This window comes from Lycium barbarum, chromosome 1 (genome assembly GCF_019175385.1).
Source record: "Lycium barbarum isolate Lr01 chromosome 1, ASM1917538v2, whole genome shotgun sequence".
Classification (NCBI taxonomy): Eukaryota; Viridiplantae; Streptophyta; class Magnoliopsida; order Solanales; family Solanaceae; genus Lycium; species Lycium barbarum.
Window position 1 is genome coordinate 102402137 of NC_083337.1, and position 21514 is coordinate 102423650.

The 21514-nt window shown below is 39.7% G+C and overlaps 1 protein-coding gene across 3 annotated transcripts; it reads left to right on the forward strand.

Moving 5' to 3' along the window:
- The first annotated feature begins 1112 nt into the window (after positions 1–1112).
- Positions 1113–19611, forward strand: LOC132636655 (subtilisin-like protease SBT5.4). Of its 3 annotated transcripts, none has more exons than XM_060353625.1 (6): positions 1113–1341; positions 1959–2068; positions 2161–2258; positions 2713–2877; positions 2986–3097; positions 19374–19611. In XM_060353625.1, exons 1-6 carry the CDS (start codon positions 1258–1260, stop codon positions 19387–19389), a joined length of 585 nt encoding a protein of 194 aa, XP_060209608.1. In that variant the 5' UTR covers positions 1113–1257; the 3' UTR covers positions 19390–19611. The 3 variants fall into 3 exon arrangements, with proteins under 3 accessions (XP_060209608.1, XP_060209601.1, XP_060209616.1); XM_060353618.1 differs by lacking the exon at positions 19374–19611 and adding an exon at positions 8578–8855; XM_060353633.1 differs by lacking the exon at positions 19374–19611 and adding an exon at positions 6274–6643.
- Positions 19612–21514: the final 1903 nt, after the last annotated feature.

Sequence of the window (21514 nt, forward strand, 5' to 3'; positions counted from 1 at the left end):
GGTTGTAGATTTGGAGGTTCCTATAGAAGATACTTCAGTAACATCAACATTTGTTGTAACTCAAATACATGGTAATGCCTTAATACTTCTTCTGTGGGTAATCCTCCTAAAAAGCAAAAAAGAACAACTCCTTGTAATCGAGACCCTAGCCTTGGGGATAATGATAGAAAAACATCTGAAGTTTGGAATCTTTACACAAAATTTTGTTAATAAAATGGGAGAATTGAGGGCAAAATGCAATTATTGCCCCAAAGTTTGGGATCATTACACAAAGTTTTTTTTATTTCATATATTTTCATTTTAATTTTAGGTAGTCTTTATGTTTAATTAATATGTATGTTTGTAAACAACAACTAAAAGCTCCTATGCTCTATTTTATTTCGAGGTATGTGTATTAAGATGACAAAAATGATGCAGCCACTACTAAGTTAATTTTTAGCTTTATATGTAATAGTTTTGCAACTTTGGGTAACTTGAGTACTACACTATCACTAATAGTGAAAATGTTTCTATGATGTATGTTTTACCTTAAACTATAAATAAAAGTTATCATTTGAACAAAAAAAAAGACATGTCTTTTTCAACTTTTTAATGTTTTATTGATAAGTCTTATGGCTGCTAGTCATAAACCGAAAAATCGAACCAAACCGACAATAACCAAACCGGTGGTTATTATTTTATTTGGTTTGGTTATGGTTTTAGACTTTTAAAAACCGACTAAATTGGTTTGGTTATGGTTTTAATCAATAACCGACCCAAACCGAACCATGAACACTCCTAATTTCTAGTCTTATGTATATATCCATTCTATATATAACATATGATTGACATGTAGACAACACGTGATTTTACTCCCAATTTCTAGTCTACCACACATGTAAACAAAAAAAAAGTCGTTGTAGGATATTGAAGTTTAGGCTTTTCTATTGGTTAGTATGATTGGTACTTGGACATTTACATGAAAAGAGGGACATCGCCCACGTGTTGGATAAATTACACTGGCAATTAATTCGACTTTCTATGACTTAAAACAAATCGGATATATAACTTTTAGTATAAAATGAAAGCAAACAAAACTAAAATGTTCCACCCCGCAACACATGCAACGGGACTTAATCTTTTCTCTCTTCTGAGTTATCATGATTTCCTCAAACGCATAAGAAAAGTGGCTCTCTTTGTATGATGAAATCGTAGCAGATGCAACATCAAACACCGTCATATATATGAGAAATCGTTATTGTTGTTCCTCGTAAAACAATGTCTTCTCCAAAAATTTCATTCTTGTTTCTTTTTTTCTTTTTGTTCTCTTTATGGACATCACCAGCTTCTGCAACCAAAAAGGTAATTTGTGTAAATCCTATCTTTTATAAGTATAATTTTTTGCAGTCATGATCTGATCTTCTAAGTCCCAAAAAATGAACTATTTAGGTTAATATCGTCGTAAAGAAGATGAATAACGTTCATATGGGTCAAGAATATTTCTTCTTTTGTTATTAACCTAAATAGTTCATTTTTGTAGAGTTAGAAGATTATGATCACAAAAAAATTATAGAACAAAACGAAGAAATATTCTTGACCCATATGTGGTCGGTTTTATACAATATATTCACCCTTAATCAGAAATCTTACGTTTGAACTTTAGGAATTAAAAATTTCTTGGATTTTAAGCACTATTTCCCCTTTTGTAGGCTAGTCTTTAAATTTTGTCTTGGTTGCACTAGTTTTTCTTTTTGCAGACAAATTTAATTAGCCATTGTTCAACTGAGGACAAAAATTTAAATAGTAGCCTCCAAAAAAAGGCAATTTACGTGAATACCTCTAACTTCTTGGTATTGAGCGCTTTACCTCTTATTGGATTTATGCGGCACGAAATCAGATTAGTCGGGCTAGTGAATTCAAATACAAATATATAAAAAAAGAATATTTCTTTTACATAAATCAATATTCTTCGAATGCAGTCTTACGTGGTATATATGGGATCGCACTCGCATGGCTCAGCTCTTACAAGGGCAATTCTCCAGAGGGTATCAGATTTCCACATTAATTTCCTAGCAACATTCTTGGGAGGGTATGAAAACTTCTATACGAACAGTTTTGCTCATAAGTTTATCTTACACATTTATTTAAAGAAATGTTTCACTATCATATTTCTTCATGCAGCAAAAATAAAGCAAAGGAATCCATATTTTATTCATATAGAAGGCGTATTAATGGTTTTGCAGCTGATTTGGAAGAGAAATTTGTATCTCTTATTCAATGTAAGTAGGAGTAATATTTAATCCTCCCTCTGCAAGTTTTTACTTGCTAAGTAATCACTAGCATTTCCATTTTCATCCATTAAATAATATTTAGCTTTAATCACTTGAAAAGTCTAATTTAAATTGTCGGGTTGCAAATAGAATTAGCTATTAATATTTGATTTTAAATTAGTAAATGGTAAGAGGAATTACAAGTTAGAGCCCAATAAAAAGATTTCAATTATAACTTTCCATGCGATGGTCTCTGGAACGAGATGGTGGGTATTTAACACATTTGGCCGCTCGGCCAAAATAATTACAATTACTAGTCAACTGTACACAAAGTATGTATAAACTATGTATATTATAGATTAATATACAAAATATATATATTTTCCGACTATTACTTTGATGGATGGCTATACTGTGTAAAAATCCTTTTTAAAATAAATGATACTCTCTGTTATTATTGCAGTGCATCCTAAAGTGATATCAGTTTTCCCAAATGAAATGAGAGACTTACACACATTCCGTTCATGGGATTTTCTATCTTTGGAAGAAAATGGTGTGGTCATGTCAGGTTCTTTGTGGGGAAAAGCCAAGCTTGGGCAAGACATTATCATTGGAAATCTCGACACAGGTATTTACTCTTTTTTTTTTTTTTTTTTTTTTTTTTTTTTTTTTTTGTCAGCCTTATTTTACATTTCAATGAGGTGATCATACTAATATCACCTTGCACCTCACTTAGGTGTTTGGCCTGAAAATCCAAGTTTTAATGACCAAGGCTATGGGCCCATTCCATCAAGATGGAAGGGTTCTTGTCAAAATGATGATGATAAGGTTCCATTTTCTTGCAATAGGTATGTCTGAAAGTTTTACTATATGTGAAGCATGCCAACTCATACTTGTTCGATGTCTTTCTTTATTGACATATGGAATAGTATTGTAGGTCCCACTTTCAAACAGTCAAACACCTGTTTCCTTTCTTCTTTACCATACTTTACCACCTCCTTAATTTATCTTCTTTGTATGGAATTCAAGTAATCAATCCATCATCATTTTTTTTTCTCTATTTTTATTATTCGAAAAAAGAAAGAGTTAAGGTAAGTAAAAAATCTGAAATTGAGCACCTGAATAGTTTTAAGGTGTCCAATTTGATACATACATGATACCAACACAGACATTTAACTGACCACAAAAAAAAAAAAAAAAATTGAAATTTGAAAGAACTGAAAAAATAGTAAAACTGAAGAATATATCTGCAAATTTTACCGGTGGTCATCCAAAAATTATTTTTCTATTTTTTGTTACAATAACAGTCGTCTAACTTTAATAATTATCACACAAAAATTACTTTTCTATTTGTTTATCACATAAAAGTCATCCAACTTTAAAGTTCCCATAAAATTTATTTTTCTCTTTTTTTAAAAAGGTGTTTATGACATTTACCATTCAAATGGGTATATTAATAAGGGGAAAATAGTCAAATCATATTTTCTTAACATTACTAATAATGAGTTAGAATTGTCACAAAGAAATCAAAATAAGGAAAGCAAATGTAATATTGTATACCACAGCTAAATTAGTGTTATGAAGCAAATTATTGTGGGAGGTTTCAAATTTATCCCAAATGTAACTAACATATTTTGGAGCGCCATGTAAATTTTTTCATGCAAAATATTAAAATTCAGGTGAAATTTGCTTTTTAGTTAACTTGACTGCACGAATGACTTTTATGTGACCAAAAATAGAAAAATAATTGTGTGGTAAACTTTAAAGTTGAATGATTTTTAAGTGAAAAAAATATTAAAAAAAAAGTGTAGTGATAAATTTAAAATTGAATGACCTTTTATATCATAAAAATAAAATATTTTTATATAATTAACTCTGTTTACCCCGAATTCGGATAATCAATTAAATTTGTAAGTAGGTATAGGATATGTGTTTGGGTCTTGATGTGTGTTAGATAGAGAAAATATGTATATGAGAGTTCTTCAACAAAACGGCTAATGATGACAACTTGCTATGAATATAAACGTTTATAAACAATGTGGGACACTTGGTGGAAGACGCACAATAAAATGGAGACAAATGATCACGGGCGAATCAGATATTTAGAGAGAGAGATCATAAATACAGACTTTTCTATTGCAAATGTTCTTAGAAAGTGAAGGAGCCAACCCTTACAAAGGAGGGGATGTGCTCTATTTATAGCGTGACCTCCATGGGTTTCATACAATGTGAATTAATAAAATAATAGTAATAAGGACAGCTCTGAACGGATTTGGTGGGATTAGACTGACAGCGCCGTCTGACACACGCATGGTGGGTAGTTGACCATGACAGGACGCTACTGGTGCGCGGCTCGCATGCAACGGCCACACGGACCAACGGCTATGCAAGCCAACAACTATACGGACCAACGGCCACGAATGCTCGGGTCACCGGACTCGGTCGTTTCAATGTTGAAGAAGGCAGATCAGTCGGTGTCCCTCGCTTAGCTCCGGTCCAAGTGTTACCCCGGTCAAGGGCGAATAGTGTCACACCCCATTTTAACCCGGAGTCAAAATTAGGGAGTATGACGTATTGGTGATTCCTATTTTTATTTGTTTTAAGGAGTCGCCACCTAATTAATTTTAAAGGTGAATTAGGACACCTAAATACTAACTAAGGTAAAGTTAAAACTAAACCTCCGTTAATAGTCTGCTTAACCAGTGTGATTCTAGGTAAGGGCTCTATATTATCCTAAAGGGAAGGTGTTAGGCATCCTTTAGAATCCGTTAACTTACGGTTATCCGACCAAACTTAGGTTAATTAATTTAGATTAAATGTAATGCTTAAATCTTAAGAAAATAGGTTGCACATATTATTAAGGTTTGAAAGGAAAACATACTGTTGTTATTTAAACTGACTTGAAGAAATACATAGTAGTCCACTCAGAAATAAAACTTATAAATGTTGTTGAATTTAAAATAATAATTTTATTGTAAAATGAGAGGTGCAAAGTATAATGATTTATATATAAGTAGAAGCTGTTAAGAGGAAACCTAGCCAATTTAACTTGAAATTATATCAATACAATAGTGTAGGAAATCTAGACTTGTTTTAAAAATAGAATGCAAATATGATAAATTTCTTTCTCTTTTTACTGATTTATTTAATTATGCTCGGCTAAGAATAGACGTCATTGATTTAAACCTGAAGAGTTATTTATAAAATATACTTGAGTTTATACTGGCATATAAATGACGTTGTGAAATGTTTAGGACAATAGGAATAAAATATGATTCCTTTTAGTTAAAATATATAGTCATGCCATTTTGCAAATCAATTATTCCAAATAAAATAGATATTAGATGTTTTAACATGAAAAGAAGAGAATAAAACTTATAGAATTAATTTTAATCTTCTTTAAACTAACTACCCATTACTAAAACTAAATCTACAAATTCATTAGGATTCATCTAAGTTGATAAAATAGGATAAGGTTAGCTACTCAAAGTAAATGAAAATACACAACAATAAAATAAGGAAGAGAGAAAGAAAAGATGAAATGGATCCGGCCACTTTAAAGCTCGACTGCTGGAACTGTTCAAGTGATTGGGCTTAGCCCAGAATTTCCGTTTCTTTTGTTTTGCTGCGGACTGGCTGGACGCGGAAAAGATTTCGTTGGGCTTTTAGCCCAACACCTAATGTGGAAGAAGAACGAGTCCCTCAGACTCGTATGCGATGGTCATGCATAAAATAAAAGGAAAAGAAGGATTAGTATACGATCAATGAATAATATTAAACACGTAAAACATGAATTCAAACAAATCAGCAGATCATGTATATTCTGTGTATATTTGAAGTATGCCTCATGTATACACAACTACTGCCTAGGCTAGATTTACACATTTATAAGGGTATTGAAAGTATTCCAACCAATCGACTACGCTAAACACAGAAATTCAATTCTGGAAACATCGAAACAGTAGCGACTAGGCTTAACGTTACAGCATTTATTTTCTTTTAAAGGTAGCATTTTGTTTCTCAGAGAAGCATAACAGCAGCCCATCAATGGCCTATTTGACAACAAGTATTTAATGAAAGGCATCCACAGCAAGCAGTAGCGAGGCAACAACATATGATAACATTTTGAAGATAACAGTGGTTCTTTAGTGTTCGAATAGGAAAGAGATTCATTTGGGTTTTTAAAACAAGGCAAAGAAATTTTAAACTTAGTCCAACTAATTCTGGTATGGAAAATATTTTTAAATATACAGTTCTCATCATGGAAAACCTAACATATCAGTAGAAAGAATTATTGCACTAATAAACTAACACTGTAAAAAAAAGATATGGTTTAAATCTTAAGGTTTCCAAAATGCATTACAACAGAGTAAATTATACTCATACTTCCACACAACACAGGGCAGGAAAATGAAAATACCAGAACAGCCTAACACAAGATGATTCGATTCTAATTCTTGTGAAATTAAAATAAAATCAGAAGCTTTAGAATTGATCTATGCTTAACATGTGAAGAGAAAACAAAACTGATTACTCAAAACTTTAACACACATGGTTGCAGATATGCTCATCTTAGTAACCAAACTAACTCGACTCTAAACTCTTTTTCAAGAATAAAACATAAAGGAGGTCAGAGGACATATTCATACGCTTCTTCATGGATTTTTTTTGAAACTGAAAAATGACTACTTGCGCAACTATACTTAAACAGCGAATACTTTGAACTTAAACACCTAATTTATAACTACGTTTCACATCCATATTTATCCGATCATATCAGAACCGAAGCTAAATCATTTTATCAGTTAGCCACCAAACCAACACACACATAACCTTCATCATACGACAAAGCGGTTTCGACATTTCACACTAATCAAACAACAACACACTAATCAAGCAACAGTGCAAACAAGTACTGAACACACTAATCACCCTTCAGAAAAACATAAATTAGCATTGAAACTAAGAGAAAGGGAACTAAGGATTACACATTAAAGCAAGAATTAAACTAGAACATAGCTAATCTCAAGAAATCAAAAATAAACAGAACTGAAAGACAATAAACTAAAATGAGTAAGAAGATTACGTTTTTGAAAGACAGGCCTTAAGTGGTTCATGTAACCAGATGATTCTTTTCGTGATTTTGGTATTCAAATACATCTCTGTTAAGATTTCTCTTCCTTTTAAGGTTCAGCAAACGAAATAATGCAGCCATAACAGTGAACGTACCAAAGCAGCGACAGTTTAGATTGAAACTTAACGAGATTTATAGTTATTTACTACGACTCTTAGAAGCCTGCAAGCAACAATTAACTGGAACAGAGAGGATACCCAGATATCTTGACATGTTTCAAATAGGTAATCAAATAAACAAGCTTGGGCATTCCCGTTCCAACATGATAACTAGATGTAGCAATATCAACATTCATACAAGTTTAAATGAATATCCCTAAAGATGTATACTCATGTGATCCATGCAATGCTCAGAAGCAAGCTTAGACAGATTCAACTCCATAGGGAATGATCACACAGCACACAATTAGCATGTTTTATCCATAAGGAACCTCAAATATACTTTCGGAATTTAGCAGAGATCTAATATATCTGAAGATACTGAAAAACTGAATCATCCTTGTTAACACATCTTAAGTCTGACCATACCCATATCATCTCAAAATAAAACATAGCATGCTAGATATCCATAGCTAAATCATGCTTATCACTATTAACAAGTCATCATATGTCAACCAAACACAAATGAAACGAAGAGCAACAAAATAAACAAGCAGAGATTGAATAGAACTGGACACAAAAAAGAAACTTACTAAACTAAACAATCATTTCTAAAACATGCTTAAACATATAAATAGGCTAACACAGAAACGTATAAACAGGCTTATCTAAATCAACGCTAACACATGATTAATCCCAGGACATACAGGCAAACAAAGATGAACTTAAAGCACCTGGTTAATCCAAACTTGCATATAAAGTTGCGACAGTCCCAAAACCGAACTAAACATAACTAAACAGGTCTAATACAACTAAAATAACTACGAACAAAATCTGAAATACAACTAAGCAAAACCGATCACATAAACAATTTCAGACATTTCAACGAATACCAAAAATAATTTAAGGGAAGGAAATTTACCTTCTTCGGGTGCAGTGAAGTGGGTGCGGGTCTTCGATTCACACTCGAAACACTTCAAATTCGAGGTTGCGAAACTCGGATTCGCAACAACCACAGAACATACGAAAAATCATTTGAGTATTTTTTATTCGATATTTTTGTGATATTGCGACAACTAAACAAAATATTTCGCAGGGGATTTCTTGGGAGTTCAAGAACTCGTGATTTTCCAGGCGAGATTTTCGATTCGAAAGCTTCAATTATTGGGGGAATTTCATGAATCGAAAACAAAGAAGTCTGGTTCCAGGTGGGTTTCTTGAACCGGAAAATCGGCTACTGGGAATTTGCTGAATCAAAATGATCCTGTTCTTTGGGAATGTTTTCAATCCAAAAATAGGGGTTCAAGAACTCGTTTTTGTAAGGGGATTTTTTGATTTTATGGTTTCAATTCTTGAGGGGTTTCCTGAATCCAAAAATCCTCTCCGTTTCTTGAGGTAATTTTATGAACCAAAAAAAACCCCCCCGTTAATGGATGATGAAACGAATACTTATAGACTGATTTCGGATTTGAGTTTGAGAGGAGCGGGGACAAAGATGAGTGGAGAGAGGGAGATGAGGCGCGGTAGGGACGAGGAGCGTGGTGGGGTAGCGGTGTGGGGGTCGTCGGCGAGGTGGGGACGAGGAGCGTGGGAGTGGGGTAGCGGTGTGGGGGTCGTCGGCGAGGTGGGGACGAGGAGCGTGGGAGTGGGGTAGCGGTGTGGGGAAGGGAGCGGAAGAGAAAGGAAGAGAGGGAGGGGGTGAGCGGCGGAGGTGATAAAGGAGAGAGAGAGAGAGAGAGCCGAAGGAGGCGGAAAAAGAAAGGAGAGAGATAGGATTTAGGGTTAAAGAAAAATAAGGGATGGGCTGGACCGGGTCGGGTTAAAAATGGGCTGGTTTGGCTAAAATATAGGCTGGGAAAAATTAAAAGAGTGGGCTGGTCCGAAAATGTTGGTTAATTATTTGGGCTGGGGTGAATTAAATGATGTCAGGTAAATTAAAATGTGGACTGATTTATGAATTGGTCCGAAAGTAGCATGAGTTGATTGGGCTACTACATTTAAATAAAAGACCTATTTAAATAAACTTGTGTTAAAATATTACTTAATATAAAATATGCAATTATTGGTGCTCAGATAAAAAATGGCGTTGTAATAGCCGTGCAATAATATTTCGAAAATCCACAGTAAATAAACACTATTATTTAATTATGCAAAGATAAATGCGATGCGTGTGCGTAAGCTAGTAAGATGCCGAAATGATAAAAAAATTGTGAATAATAATAATAATAACAATAATAATAATAATAATAATAATAATAATAATAATAATAATAATAATAATGGTTAGTAACTGTAATAGAATAATGAAATGCCGATATTGATAAGAGACTAATAATTATAGTAAAAAATAAATATATATTTTAATTTTTCTAAAAATATTAAAAGCGTAAATAGGTATTTCGGAGGAGAGGCGGGACAAAATTGGGTGTCAACAAATAGTATCCGGCACATTCTCATTCCTTTCTTCCGCCAGTTCCTCGTTCCACCGGTTTGCCTCATAATCGATTTTTACCGTATACAGATAGCCCCCACACTTCCCGGATCTCCGATCTATCGGAGTAACGGGGAGTGGATAACTTCTGAAACCGGTGGCTCTGTCAGCTCGTCGTTATCTTCTCATTTTGGCGGGAATGGTTGCGTAATGCCTCCTTTTTTATCAACCACGTGTCTCGCCCCGGGTGGTCTGCTTCTGCCAACCGCCCTTTGCACGTCGTTTCGAGTCGCTTCGCATTAATGATGGGTGCACGTGGCGCCCCTTGATTGGTCGTCCTCGGTAACCGTTCCTCTTCCATGCCTATATAAGACTCTTTACCTCTTCATTTTATCATTTTCACGTCTTGCTCTTCTTCAACTCCACTCTATTTCTGCGTTTTTTCATCTACACCACACACAATTAACTTCATATTTGTTCTGCTGTTGATTCGTCGCTTCATACCACGTGCAAAAGAACCAGCTCTGTCACCATTTCTGTCAATTATTTTTGCTCGAGTATTGCTGCTTCGTACTTTGTCACCCCTCGAATCACCAGTTCCTTCATTTTTCTTAAATTCCTCTCTTGAATCTTCTTTCCTTCATATTTCCGAGATGTCTGAAACCACGTCCCATGATGCTCCACTGGTGTCATCCCCGGGGGCCGAGCCTGCGTCTCCGGCTAAATTCGAGCCCACGACTTCGGATATCATACCGGCTAAATTCAATTTCAACAAAGATCTCGAGGTCGAAAAGCCTTCCTCCGTTTCAGACAGGGGGTTCGACGTGAGGCGGTACCCCTCATCTATTACCGAGGAGAAGCTCGATATAGTCCGGGTCGACTGCGGGTGGGACACTCGTCTAGTTCGGGTTTTCATCCCCGGACCAGATGCATCTGTTACTGACCATCGTGAAGGATTTCTGTACTTTTACACATATCCTTTCACTCTCAAACTCGACCCTCCGGTGGATCCGGTCATTCTCGACATGTGCCGGACTTACGGCGTTACGTTGGCTCAGATCGGCCCAATTGTTTAGAGGGTCGTAGCGTGTCTCCGGTTGTTGGCCAACCACGCCGAGAAGGAGTTCACACTGGCCCACCTGATACGCCTATACTCCCCGAGGCTGTTCCGGGGTGGCGTAATGAAACTGGCCAAGCGCAGCCGGAATCCATTTTTCTCAAAAATGGATGAAGATAGAGACCGGGGATGGTTGGAGCGATATGTCCGGGTGAAGACCGAGGACATTATTCAAGCCGATTACATGCCTTTCCCAGAGAAGTGGAATAACAAGCGTAAGTCCGAAACCTCGAATAATTTCTTTAGCATGCTTCGTCAAATTTTGATTCCACTTTCTTACTGTTTCTTCCTTACTTTTATCAGCCAATGGGTACGTTCCTCCGGTCATTCGGAATCTGAGTGACTCGGTCACTGTACTCCTCGACCAACATCCTTATGACAACCGGACATGGGCCCACCTGTCACGTGGTCGATGGGTCGCCCAGAATCACGGTAGTCTTCTACTTCTATTCTACTGCATCCTTCTCTATTCGTTCCGTCCTTCGACCTTCGCTAACATCTTATCTTTTCAGGTTTGCCTAAGGGCTCGGCAGCTCCTAGATCGGAGTCGGGGACCGCTCCCCCAGCTCCGGCGTCCGAGTTTGACACGGCGGGTTCTTCCCGTGTTCTCGCCGACGCTGCAAAAAGAAAACGGCCCTCCGAAAAGGGGCAGACGCCAAAAAAGAAGAAAGCAAGAAGTGTTGCTCGGTCTTCAAGGGAAGAGACGGAGCCCGATATCATTGTTCGGAGAGTCGGCTCGGTTCCCTCTGTGGCTCCAATACCGGAGGAGGCGGTCTCCGTTCCACCCCTTCCTTCTATCGGCGAAGGTCTCTTGGTTCCTGCTCCACGTTCAGGTGCGGAAGAAATACTTTCCCCGGCTCCTCTTCGGTCGATTGACTTTGTCGACATTTCAGGTGAAACTTCTTCGGAAGATACTCCCCTGCAAAGGAAAAGGAGGTCCGGGGAAGCGGCCGCTGCTGAAGCCGATCAAAGAACCGTTCCAGTACCGAAGAGCGAAACCCCCACAGACGCTCGTCCGTCTCCCGAGCATGAGCCTGCTACAACTGCAAAGCCCCCAGCCTTTGCCGAAAACATCGAGGCTGCTCCAAGTTCATCTACCCCGGCTCCGCGGGTGGATGATTTTGATGATATGTTCTCGAGCACTCCCCCACCACCGGCGAAGCTGCGGGCTTTGGTCATCTCCCTATTCCCCAGGCCACGAGGTCGGCCAACCGGACCTCCGAATATGGTGCCAGGGATAGCTTGGTGAATATCTTCCGAGCCCCGAGCGTGGAGCCAAGGAGAACCAGATCCGTAATCACCGTCCCCGAGGACTGCAGCTCTATATCGCGTCCGGTGGGCGTAGCCAGCTATTTGCGACCCCTTGTCTCTGACTCGGACAGGCGCAAAATGACTGGGGTCACTTGGCAGTGCCTTATTAACGAGGGTATGCATGCGGGCAACCGGGTAAGATTCTTAGCCATCCTTGTATAGTTTATTTGAGGATTTTATCCTTACTTTGCATAAGTCTTCTAACTTGTTTTACCTGCAGAGTGTGGTACTGGTCAACGAAGCCTTCATCCGTGCCCAATACGAGATGGACGATCTTCGAGGCCAACTGGATGCCCAAGGCCGAGAAATGGAGAAATACCAGCATGTTCTTCGGGAGAAGGAGGAAGAGTTGAACCGAGCGGCCGTGCTGGCCAACCTCCGTCCTCAGCTCGATGCGGCTAAGGACGAAAACCGCCGTTTGAAGAGTGAACTGGCCGCCATGACCGATTATAACCGGAGCCTTGAGGCTGACAAGATCGGCCTTAGCCGGGATCAAGCCCAGTCTTCCTTGAGTCTAGATGAGCTTGAGACCACGGTTTCCCGCCTCCGGGGGGAACTGGACTCGGTGAAGGCTGATGCTACGGGCTTGGCCGAGAGGAACCGGCGGTTCGAGTCCGAGGCTGCTTTGTTCAACGAGCGCAGGAGGGTGTTCGAGGAGAAAGCTGAGGAGCTGTGTCGGATATGTGAAGGCCTAAGAGCTGAGCTCGAGGAGGCGGTTATTGCTAATGACGGCCTTAAGGCCGAGCTAGAGGCGGCCACCCGTAGGAGAAGTGTCCTTGAGGAGAACCGGGTTGATCTGGAAGCCAAACTGGCCAAGGCTGAGGCCAATTTGGAAGAAACCTGGAAAAGCGTGGAGGCGGCCGAGGCTCATACTGCTATTGTCGCCGAGTATGAGAAGTGGAAGTCTCGGCGGATCACCCTCGAGCAAGTTGAGCACGGCCTTTCGGATCTTCCGGCCCTGATACTCGAAGCCAGAAGGATGGAGGAGGAAGCCAACCGTGCTCTCGGGTCTGAGTTAGACGACTCCGAGCGGATCGAGTCCGAGCACTCATCCACCTCTAGTCATGCCGGATGTTCGACCGGCTCGGCCCTTCGATGAGCTTCCCTTTCCTTGTAATGATTTTTGGCTCGCTCGCTCAGCAGATCTCGGAGATGACCGTTTTTCAATAAGCGAGCTACCTCTTCTCTCAACCGACGACAATCCTCGGTTTTATGGCCATGGGTTCCGTGATACTCACACATCACGTTCGGATCCCGTTGGCCTGGATCCGACCTTAGCGGTTTCGGCCATCTCACGTCCGGGACGCGGCCGATGGCCGAGACGAGGCCTGAAGTACTAACGTTGAAATTGTACTCCAAAATCTTCGGTGGGCCCTTATTACCGGCAGAACTTCCGGCATCTCTCCTGAACGAGAGCCCCCGGCTACTTGTCGGTCGTTCGACCTGCTTGCTACCCCGACCCGAGAAACGGCTCGGGCTTTCCGTTGACTTTTCCGACCTAAAATTTTGTCTCTCCGAATGGGCGTATGGCCGAAACCTTTCCCTCGACGATTCAGCCTTTGCTCCATAACCCTTCTTTGGCTTTTCAAAACTTCTATCCATTTTTATAGGGACCGGGGGGAGCTCAAACTGATCATCCTCAACCCGAATCTTCGATTTATACCGGTTATGGACATCGGCCCATGTCACAGCCTCGTATTCCAGCAAATTTTCTTTCAATTTGGCTGAAGCAGTTGAACTTAGCATGTTGAGCCCCTTTGTGAAAGCTTGTGCGGCCCATTCTTCTGGAACCGGGGGGAGTTCCATCCGTTCCCTCTGGAACCGGTTGGCGAACTCCCGCAGTAACTCATCATCCCTTTGGGTTATTCGGAAGATATCGGCCTTGCAGGCCTGCAACTTTTTGGCACCGGCATGAGCCTTTACGAAGGCATCAGCGAGCATTTCGAAAGAAGTGATCGAATGCTCGGGTAGGTGGTCATACCACGTCAACGCCCCCTTCGACAGAGTTTCCCCAAATTTTTTCAACAACACTGACTCAATCTCATCTTCTTCCATATCATTGCCCTTTATGGCACAGGTATATGAGGTCACGTGCTCGTGCGGGTCCGTTGTGCCGTCATACTTCTGTATATTGGGCATTTTGAACCTCTTCGGGATCAGTTTCGGGGCTGCACTCGAAGGAAAAAGCCCCTTCAGCAAAGGTGGAGCCCCCGGTATCTGGTCCACCCGAGAATTGTATGTCTCGACCCTCTTTTCGGTTGAGTCTACCCGTTTCGCCAAAGTTTTGAGCATCTTTAGAACCTCGGTAGAGAAGCAGGCTCCGGAGCCGTCGCTCTCAACCATTCGCTCCTCGTTTCTTCCTGTTTCGGCAGTACCCTTTGCCTTTTCCGGCTCTGCTTCACTTTTTCCGCTCTGCAGCTGGGCAATTGCTATTCCTTGCTCGGCGATTGCCGCTCTTTGTTCCTGCAACATTTCAAAAATTAAACGTAAGTTAACACCGTCGTTTGGTGCGTCCGGTTCTCTCCGACCTCGGGTCCGTGACAGCGTAACGGAATTGTGAGTATTTAGAGGATCAGTGGCCGGTGGGGCGGCATTCTCCTGGTCTACGGTATTTTGACGGTTGAGCCCTTCCCTCGAATCGACGAGGTTCGGGTCAGCGGGATTTGGCAATCCCCGTAGTCCGCTGCCTTCATTTTCCGCCACAATCTCGGTGTTGACATGGCCGGATTGTTCGATGTCGGTCATTTAGTCCATTTTCAGATTTTTTTGGTTTTGATGAATATGATAGAAATCAAGACCAAAGATCACTATTATCCTAGCCCTACGGTGGGCGCCAAACTGTTTACCCCGAATTCGGATAATCAATTAAATTTGTAAGTAGGTATAGGATATGTGCTTGGGTCTTGATGTGTGTTAGATAGAGAAAATATGTATATGAGAGTTCTTCAACAAAACGGCTAATGATGACAACTTGCTATGAATATAAACGTTTATAAACAATGTGGGACACTTGGTGGAAGACGCACAATAAAATGGAGACAAATGATCACGAGCGAATCAGATATTTAGAGAGAGAGATCATAAATACGGACTTTTCTATTGCAAATGTTCTTAGAAAGTGAAGGAGCCAACCCTTACAAAGGAGGGGATGTGCTCTATTTATAGCGTGACCTCCATGGGTTTCATACAATGTGAATTAATAAAATAATAGTAATAAGGACAGCTCTGAACGGATTTGGTGGGATTAGACTGACGGCGCCGTCTGACACACGCATGGTGGGTAGTTGACCATGACAGGACGCTACTGGCGCGTGGCTCGCATGCAACGGCCACACGGACCAACGGCTGTGCAAGCCAACAGCTATACGGACCAACGGCCACGAATGCTCGGGTCACCGGACTTGGCCGTTTCAATGACGAAGAAGGCAGATCAGTCGGTGTCCCTCGCTTAGCTCCGGTCCAAGCGTTACCCCGGTCAAGGGTGAATAATATCTGGCACATTCTCATTCCTTTCTTCCGCCAGTTCCTCGTTCTACCGGTTTGCCTCATAACCGGTTTTTACCGTATACAAACTCAAAGTTAGAGGACAGTCTATGATATTTACTCAAAAATATCATAACGAATTGTGGTCTCCATATAATAAAATTGGTTTAAAAGTTTGATAAAAACAGAAAATGTGAAGAAAAAAAAAAGAGCAAGGGAAACGAGTTGGAGAAAAACAGTGGAATGAGAGAAGGTGGGTAAGTTGATGTCGTGGGTCCCGTATTATAAACCCAAATAAATAACTCTATCACACAACTAACAATAGTTGTGCTTCACCCAGAATAATACTTTTCGGTATGTCTCTATTCAAAGGACATGCTAGTTTCTACCAATATAAAAGTGGCAAATGAGTAGGTCGGGTCAAATTTGGACAGATCAATAACGAGTAATTAATGATCCTACATGTTGAAAGCGCCAACATATAAGTAACGGGTCATAATTCAATCCGCACGACCCAATCTCCCCTCTTTTTTATGTTGTTTTTTGAAAGAAAAATAATGTGAAAACTAATGTATTTTTCTTACATAATTAACTTAGGTTCTTTCAAACTTTCATAATTCTCAATCTATAATTTTGATTTTGTATATTTGGATTTGGGTTGCATTTTGACCCATCGGATCATTAATATAATTATAAGGAAAACAACACAAAATACCCCTAAAATGTAAAATATTTATCCGCCCATGCCTCCTCCTAAACTAATTTCGCTTCTCCTAAACTAATTTCGCTTCATACCCAACCGGCCGAAAATATTTACCCGAGTACCCTCTAGCCCAAAACCCTTCCTCTATGATACCATCGCAATATAGTTATATATCATAATGGTATCATGGAGGACTAAGAGAAGGACTGGAGCAGTCCTCCATGATATCGTCTCAATATATTTACATACCACGATGGTATCACTGAGAATCGAGGAGTGACTCATTGAAGGACTAAAGCAGTCCTCCACGATACTATCACAATATATGTGTATGAGATGATGGTATTGTCACGTCCCAACCGGAGGGCCATGACGGGCACCCAGAGCTAACCTACCGAGCACCTCTAAACATACTTCCCATATTCATATCTGTTATGTCCCGTGTTTTCGTATAATTGGAAATCGAGAAATAATTACGACTTGTGTGTTATAAGGACATAATTTGATTTTAGTGAATATGACTATGTTGGTTATGGAATCTTTAGTGTTAAGACATCGGGAAAGGCCGAGGGTAAATTTGGAATTTCGAAAATTTGTTTCGGGAATTGCAAAACGGGACGTTTTATGATTGGGCCAAGAAAAATACAACATAAAAATTGAGGCCCAATGTTTAGAGGTGGTCGGCCATATCCATGGCCCAAGCCCCCTTTGTTAATGATCATGTGCTATGCACATGATCAAATATATGGATATATATCATGTTATACTTGGTAATTATCTAGAACAAAGAACAAAAATTCAAGAACACCAAGAAATAAGAGCTCTCGGCCGAGTGAGAAAGAGAAGAGAAAACAATTATCCAAGCTTTGTTGTTGATCCAAAAATCTGAATTTCTACATAGTTGGGAAGTACTCAAGGCCCTCTTCAACGGGGTATAATTAGTTTGGCACAAGAACCTCGTTTGCGACAAGTCGGAAATTCAAGAAAAGGTAAGAATTTTGCCCCTCTAATGTTATAGAATTGATATGAATGTGTTAAGGAATGGGAATAGACGAGAATCCCGTAACTTTGATGCTTATAGGAAGCCGTGGGTGTGTGTGTGTTGGTGTTGTAGCCGTGAGTTTCATGAAGTGCAAAGGCATGGGAATTTGATCTTGTTTAGTTTGTATAATGTGTTGTTGTGATCTTTATGTCGTAAATGATTGATTGATGAATTAAATTGGCGTTGGAAAATGATTTCGGACGTTATCGGAAAGTGTATACCTTTGGTATAATTGTGTATATCATTGTATATTTAGGGTGCTAAAGACTTTAAATATGATTTATAGTTGATATTAATGAATTCGGAATGAAACGACGCAAGTTAGAATGTTCGTCGTGAATTTTTGATGTTTTGAAGAATTATGGAAAGTAATGGATTTTGGGGCAATTTCGTGTAGGGATTGGATTGTATTTGGGATGTGATTGTATAAGTTTGAATGAGGAAATGAATACAATTATGTAGATATAGAGTTGGAGTTTTGGAAGCTTGAATGAAAGTTGCCAACTTAGGTAACAAAGTAGAACTTTGAAGCTAGAGTGGTTTGATTATTACTTGTGTTGTTTGATGATGTGTGGGCTGTTGTATTGATGTATTCTGAGCCGAGCTAAGTCTCGGGGATGTTAGATTTATAGGGGAAATGCTGCCGAAATGTCGGTAGACAGAAAATGAAGTTAAAGGCATTTTTAAGACTAAGAATCTCAATTGGTAACTTTGACCATTTGCAGATTTCAGACGAAACGGGACTTGACTTTTGGGAGAGCGTAAGACGTCCGTAAGATATGTAAAGCTTTCCACTTCTTTATTTGTCATATCTTAGTGTGATAGGCGAATATGGGAACTTCCGGAGCATTTCTGCTCCTCGAAACCCGATCCACAGAAAAGTTACTATTCATTCAATTCAATTGAAGCCTAAGGGCTCTATTTTGGCTAGAATGTCACCACTCGTCCGAAACCTATCGAAATGTGGTCGGGTAACTTAGAAATGATTATGTATGACCCTTCGGCCTATAAACGTTCGATAAATATGTTCGCCACCTCAATTCGACTCGAGGTGGGCCCGCTACCCCGAAACGCCCTATTTGTCTTATTGGGCTATCTTTGTGAATAAAGTTTGACATGCTACTTTCGATTTTGGAACTTCCTCCTACGGGATATGTTTTGGATATTACGATGCGCTAAGTTACGTTTTGAGCTATACGTACTATTTTGGAAACGTTTTGTGAAATGAAACCTTATATCGACTAAGTATTCGATTACTTTGTATCATGAAATGACTTATGGGATTACTCTGTTTTGAAAGACTATTTTGAAGTATGATTTGCATTTGTTTGCTCACGACTCCGCTCGTGCCTTATTATGACTTCGTTCACCGGTTCCCGGGCCGGTTATGATTCGTGCGCCTTATAATAATTCGGTCGTATGCTGTGTTACGGTTTCCCGAGGCTTCGCCATAGGGCCGGGTTCCGTTTGGAGTTATGCTGTGATATGGCTCGTGATGCGATACGCTCACCTATGATTATGTTTGTGTTCGGGGATGTACGGAGATTTGAAACCTTCTGGTGTTATGCTGTGTGTGGCGCCAGCGTCGGAGTGGCGACCACATTCCTAAGCGTTTGCATGATTTCGTTTGCATTATGTATACGTATATGATTTCGATACGGACTTTGACATACCAATTTGTGCTCCACTTTGACATCTGACTTGCTTTCGGTTTTGATCCATATTTCTGTACTCCGTGCTTTACATGCTCAGTACATATTTTGTACTGACCCCCTTTCTTCGGGGGCTGCGTTTTATGCCCGCAGGTGCAGACATTGGTGATCCTCCACAGTAGGCTTCACTCTTTGCTATTCCGGAGTACTCCTCTTTGACCCGGAGTCCACTTTTGGTACAGACTCCTTTTGCTTTGTATATATATTCTGTACATTTGACTATTTGGGTACGGCGGGGCCCTGTCTCGCCATATGTCTTTGTTTTGAATTCGTAGAGGCCTGTAGTCATATATGTGGGGTAAGGGTCCTGTGTATGTTGGTTTGATTTCAATTCTGGTCTTAAAGCGGTCTGTTTGTTATGATGGCCCCAAATGGCCCTTATGCTTATGTTTACACTTTTGACCGGCGATGTCTATTCCGCCGCTCCGTTTGTATTTGATATGGTATTTTGATTTGGCGCGACCGCTTAAGACATATTTTCATATAAATTATGTTTGATATGATTTCGTAAAAATTCGGAAATAAGTTTGGACCTTATAATGAATGTGTGATTCGGTCTGGGTACCCAGGTAGGGTGCCAGTCGCGGCCCACGGGGCTGGGTCGTGACAATATCTGGGTGGACTGCATGGCTAACTCATAAGTATCATAACCTATAAGAGTATAAGGTAAAAGATAGAAACACGTCTATATAAACATCATCAACTATGTCCACATGTACAAACCGATAAGGCTGCCAAAAATGATATACAACAACATGAACTGATAAGGTTACTGAACATCTAATTGTATACATCTGTCTACGAACCTCTACAAGAGCATAAAACATCATAAGGACGGGACAGGACCCCGCTATACCCATATGTACACAAAAGAATAATACAGGCTAAACTGTAGCTCCAGGACAAACGGAGCGCTCCTGTGCAAATGCTGATGAAGCAGCCTAAGGGTCCGGTCCGTCTCTCTGTCTACCTGCGGGCATGAACTCAGCGTCCATAAATAAAAGGACACCAGTGCGAGTAATGTACTGAGTATGTAAGGCATGACTAACAATATAATTAAAAAAAATATGAGAGAAGCGTGAGATACGAGAAATAACCTGTACATCTGATTGCCTCTCAAGGCGGATATCACGCATGCTTAGCTTTTTAAAAAAAATATTTTTCATACATATATAATATAATGTTCAATGATGTGAAACGTATAGCCCGATCCATAAATGTTAGTGCTGCGAAGCGTGCAACCCGATCCATATATCATATCATCCCGCGTCCGAGGCATCATCATAACGCACCCACTGCAGTGGTGTGCACATCTACGTATCGTACCCGGCCGACTATAGCGTGGCTCGGTGTGAGAAAATACATACATACATAAATGCCATAAATCTATCGGAGTGACGTAAGGTCGGTAGACTCCGATGTATCATTATAGAATCATCATCATCACTATATCTCACCTTGAAGGAACAAATATCATAAGATGAGATCAACAACAATGAGTAAACACCAATATTCATATAACAAGCTCAATAACATCATGAGAATATCAAGAACTATAAGTTTTGGCATCTTTGGACATGAAATCATCATCATCATCATGAAGAGCATTTATCAACAATATCATAAGAGCCTTGAGAATCATGAACTCCTGGCATTTTTAGGAATTGGGATATTATGGAGATCGTGTGAAGGTTTACAACAAAAGAATCATGCCTTAAGAAAGAAAGGGTTAGCCTTAACATACCTTTACGTCTTCCTAACTACTTAACGTTCTTCTCCCAAGTTCGCAAATCTAAGAGAATTCAGACTAAGATTAAGTCTTGAATACACTCATAAGTTCAAACTAGAGTAACTAATGGGCTAGTGAAATTTGGGCAGCACTTCCCCTATTTTATTGACTTCCACCAAATTCCAAATCAACTCCCAACAACAATAACAACATTAATAATTCCATATTTAAGATATTATATACAATTTATACGTAAAACAATCCAAAACTTCCTTCCAAATTCCATTCATAATCAACAATTCCAACACAATGTCCCATAACTTTTCTTACCACCATTTTCTTCACTTTTATGACTTATTAATCTCCAAATGAACTCAATATAAGAAATAGAGAGAGAGCATATCTCAATCTTTAAGAACCCTAGCTTCCCCAACCTTGTTTCAAACCAAAACCACCATAAAATTAATTAAGAGCAAAGATCATCATCACCCATGGATTAACTTAG

Bases quoted from the DNA above. Each gene is read 5' to 3' on its own strand.
- LOC132636655 (XM_060353618.1), top strand. From the start codon at position 1,258: ATGTCTTCTCCAAAAATTTCATTCTTGTTTCTTTTTTTCTTTTTGTTC. The intron at 2,259-2,712 runs GTAAGTAGGAGT...TTATTATTGCAG, and splicing joins ATTTGTATCTCTTATTCAAT to TGCATCCTAAAGTGATATCA. The intron at 3,098-8,577 runs GTATGTCTGAAA...AATATTTCGCAG, and splicing joins GTTCCATTTTCTTGCAATAG to GGGATTTCTTGGGAGTTCAA.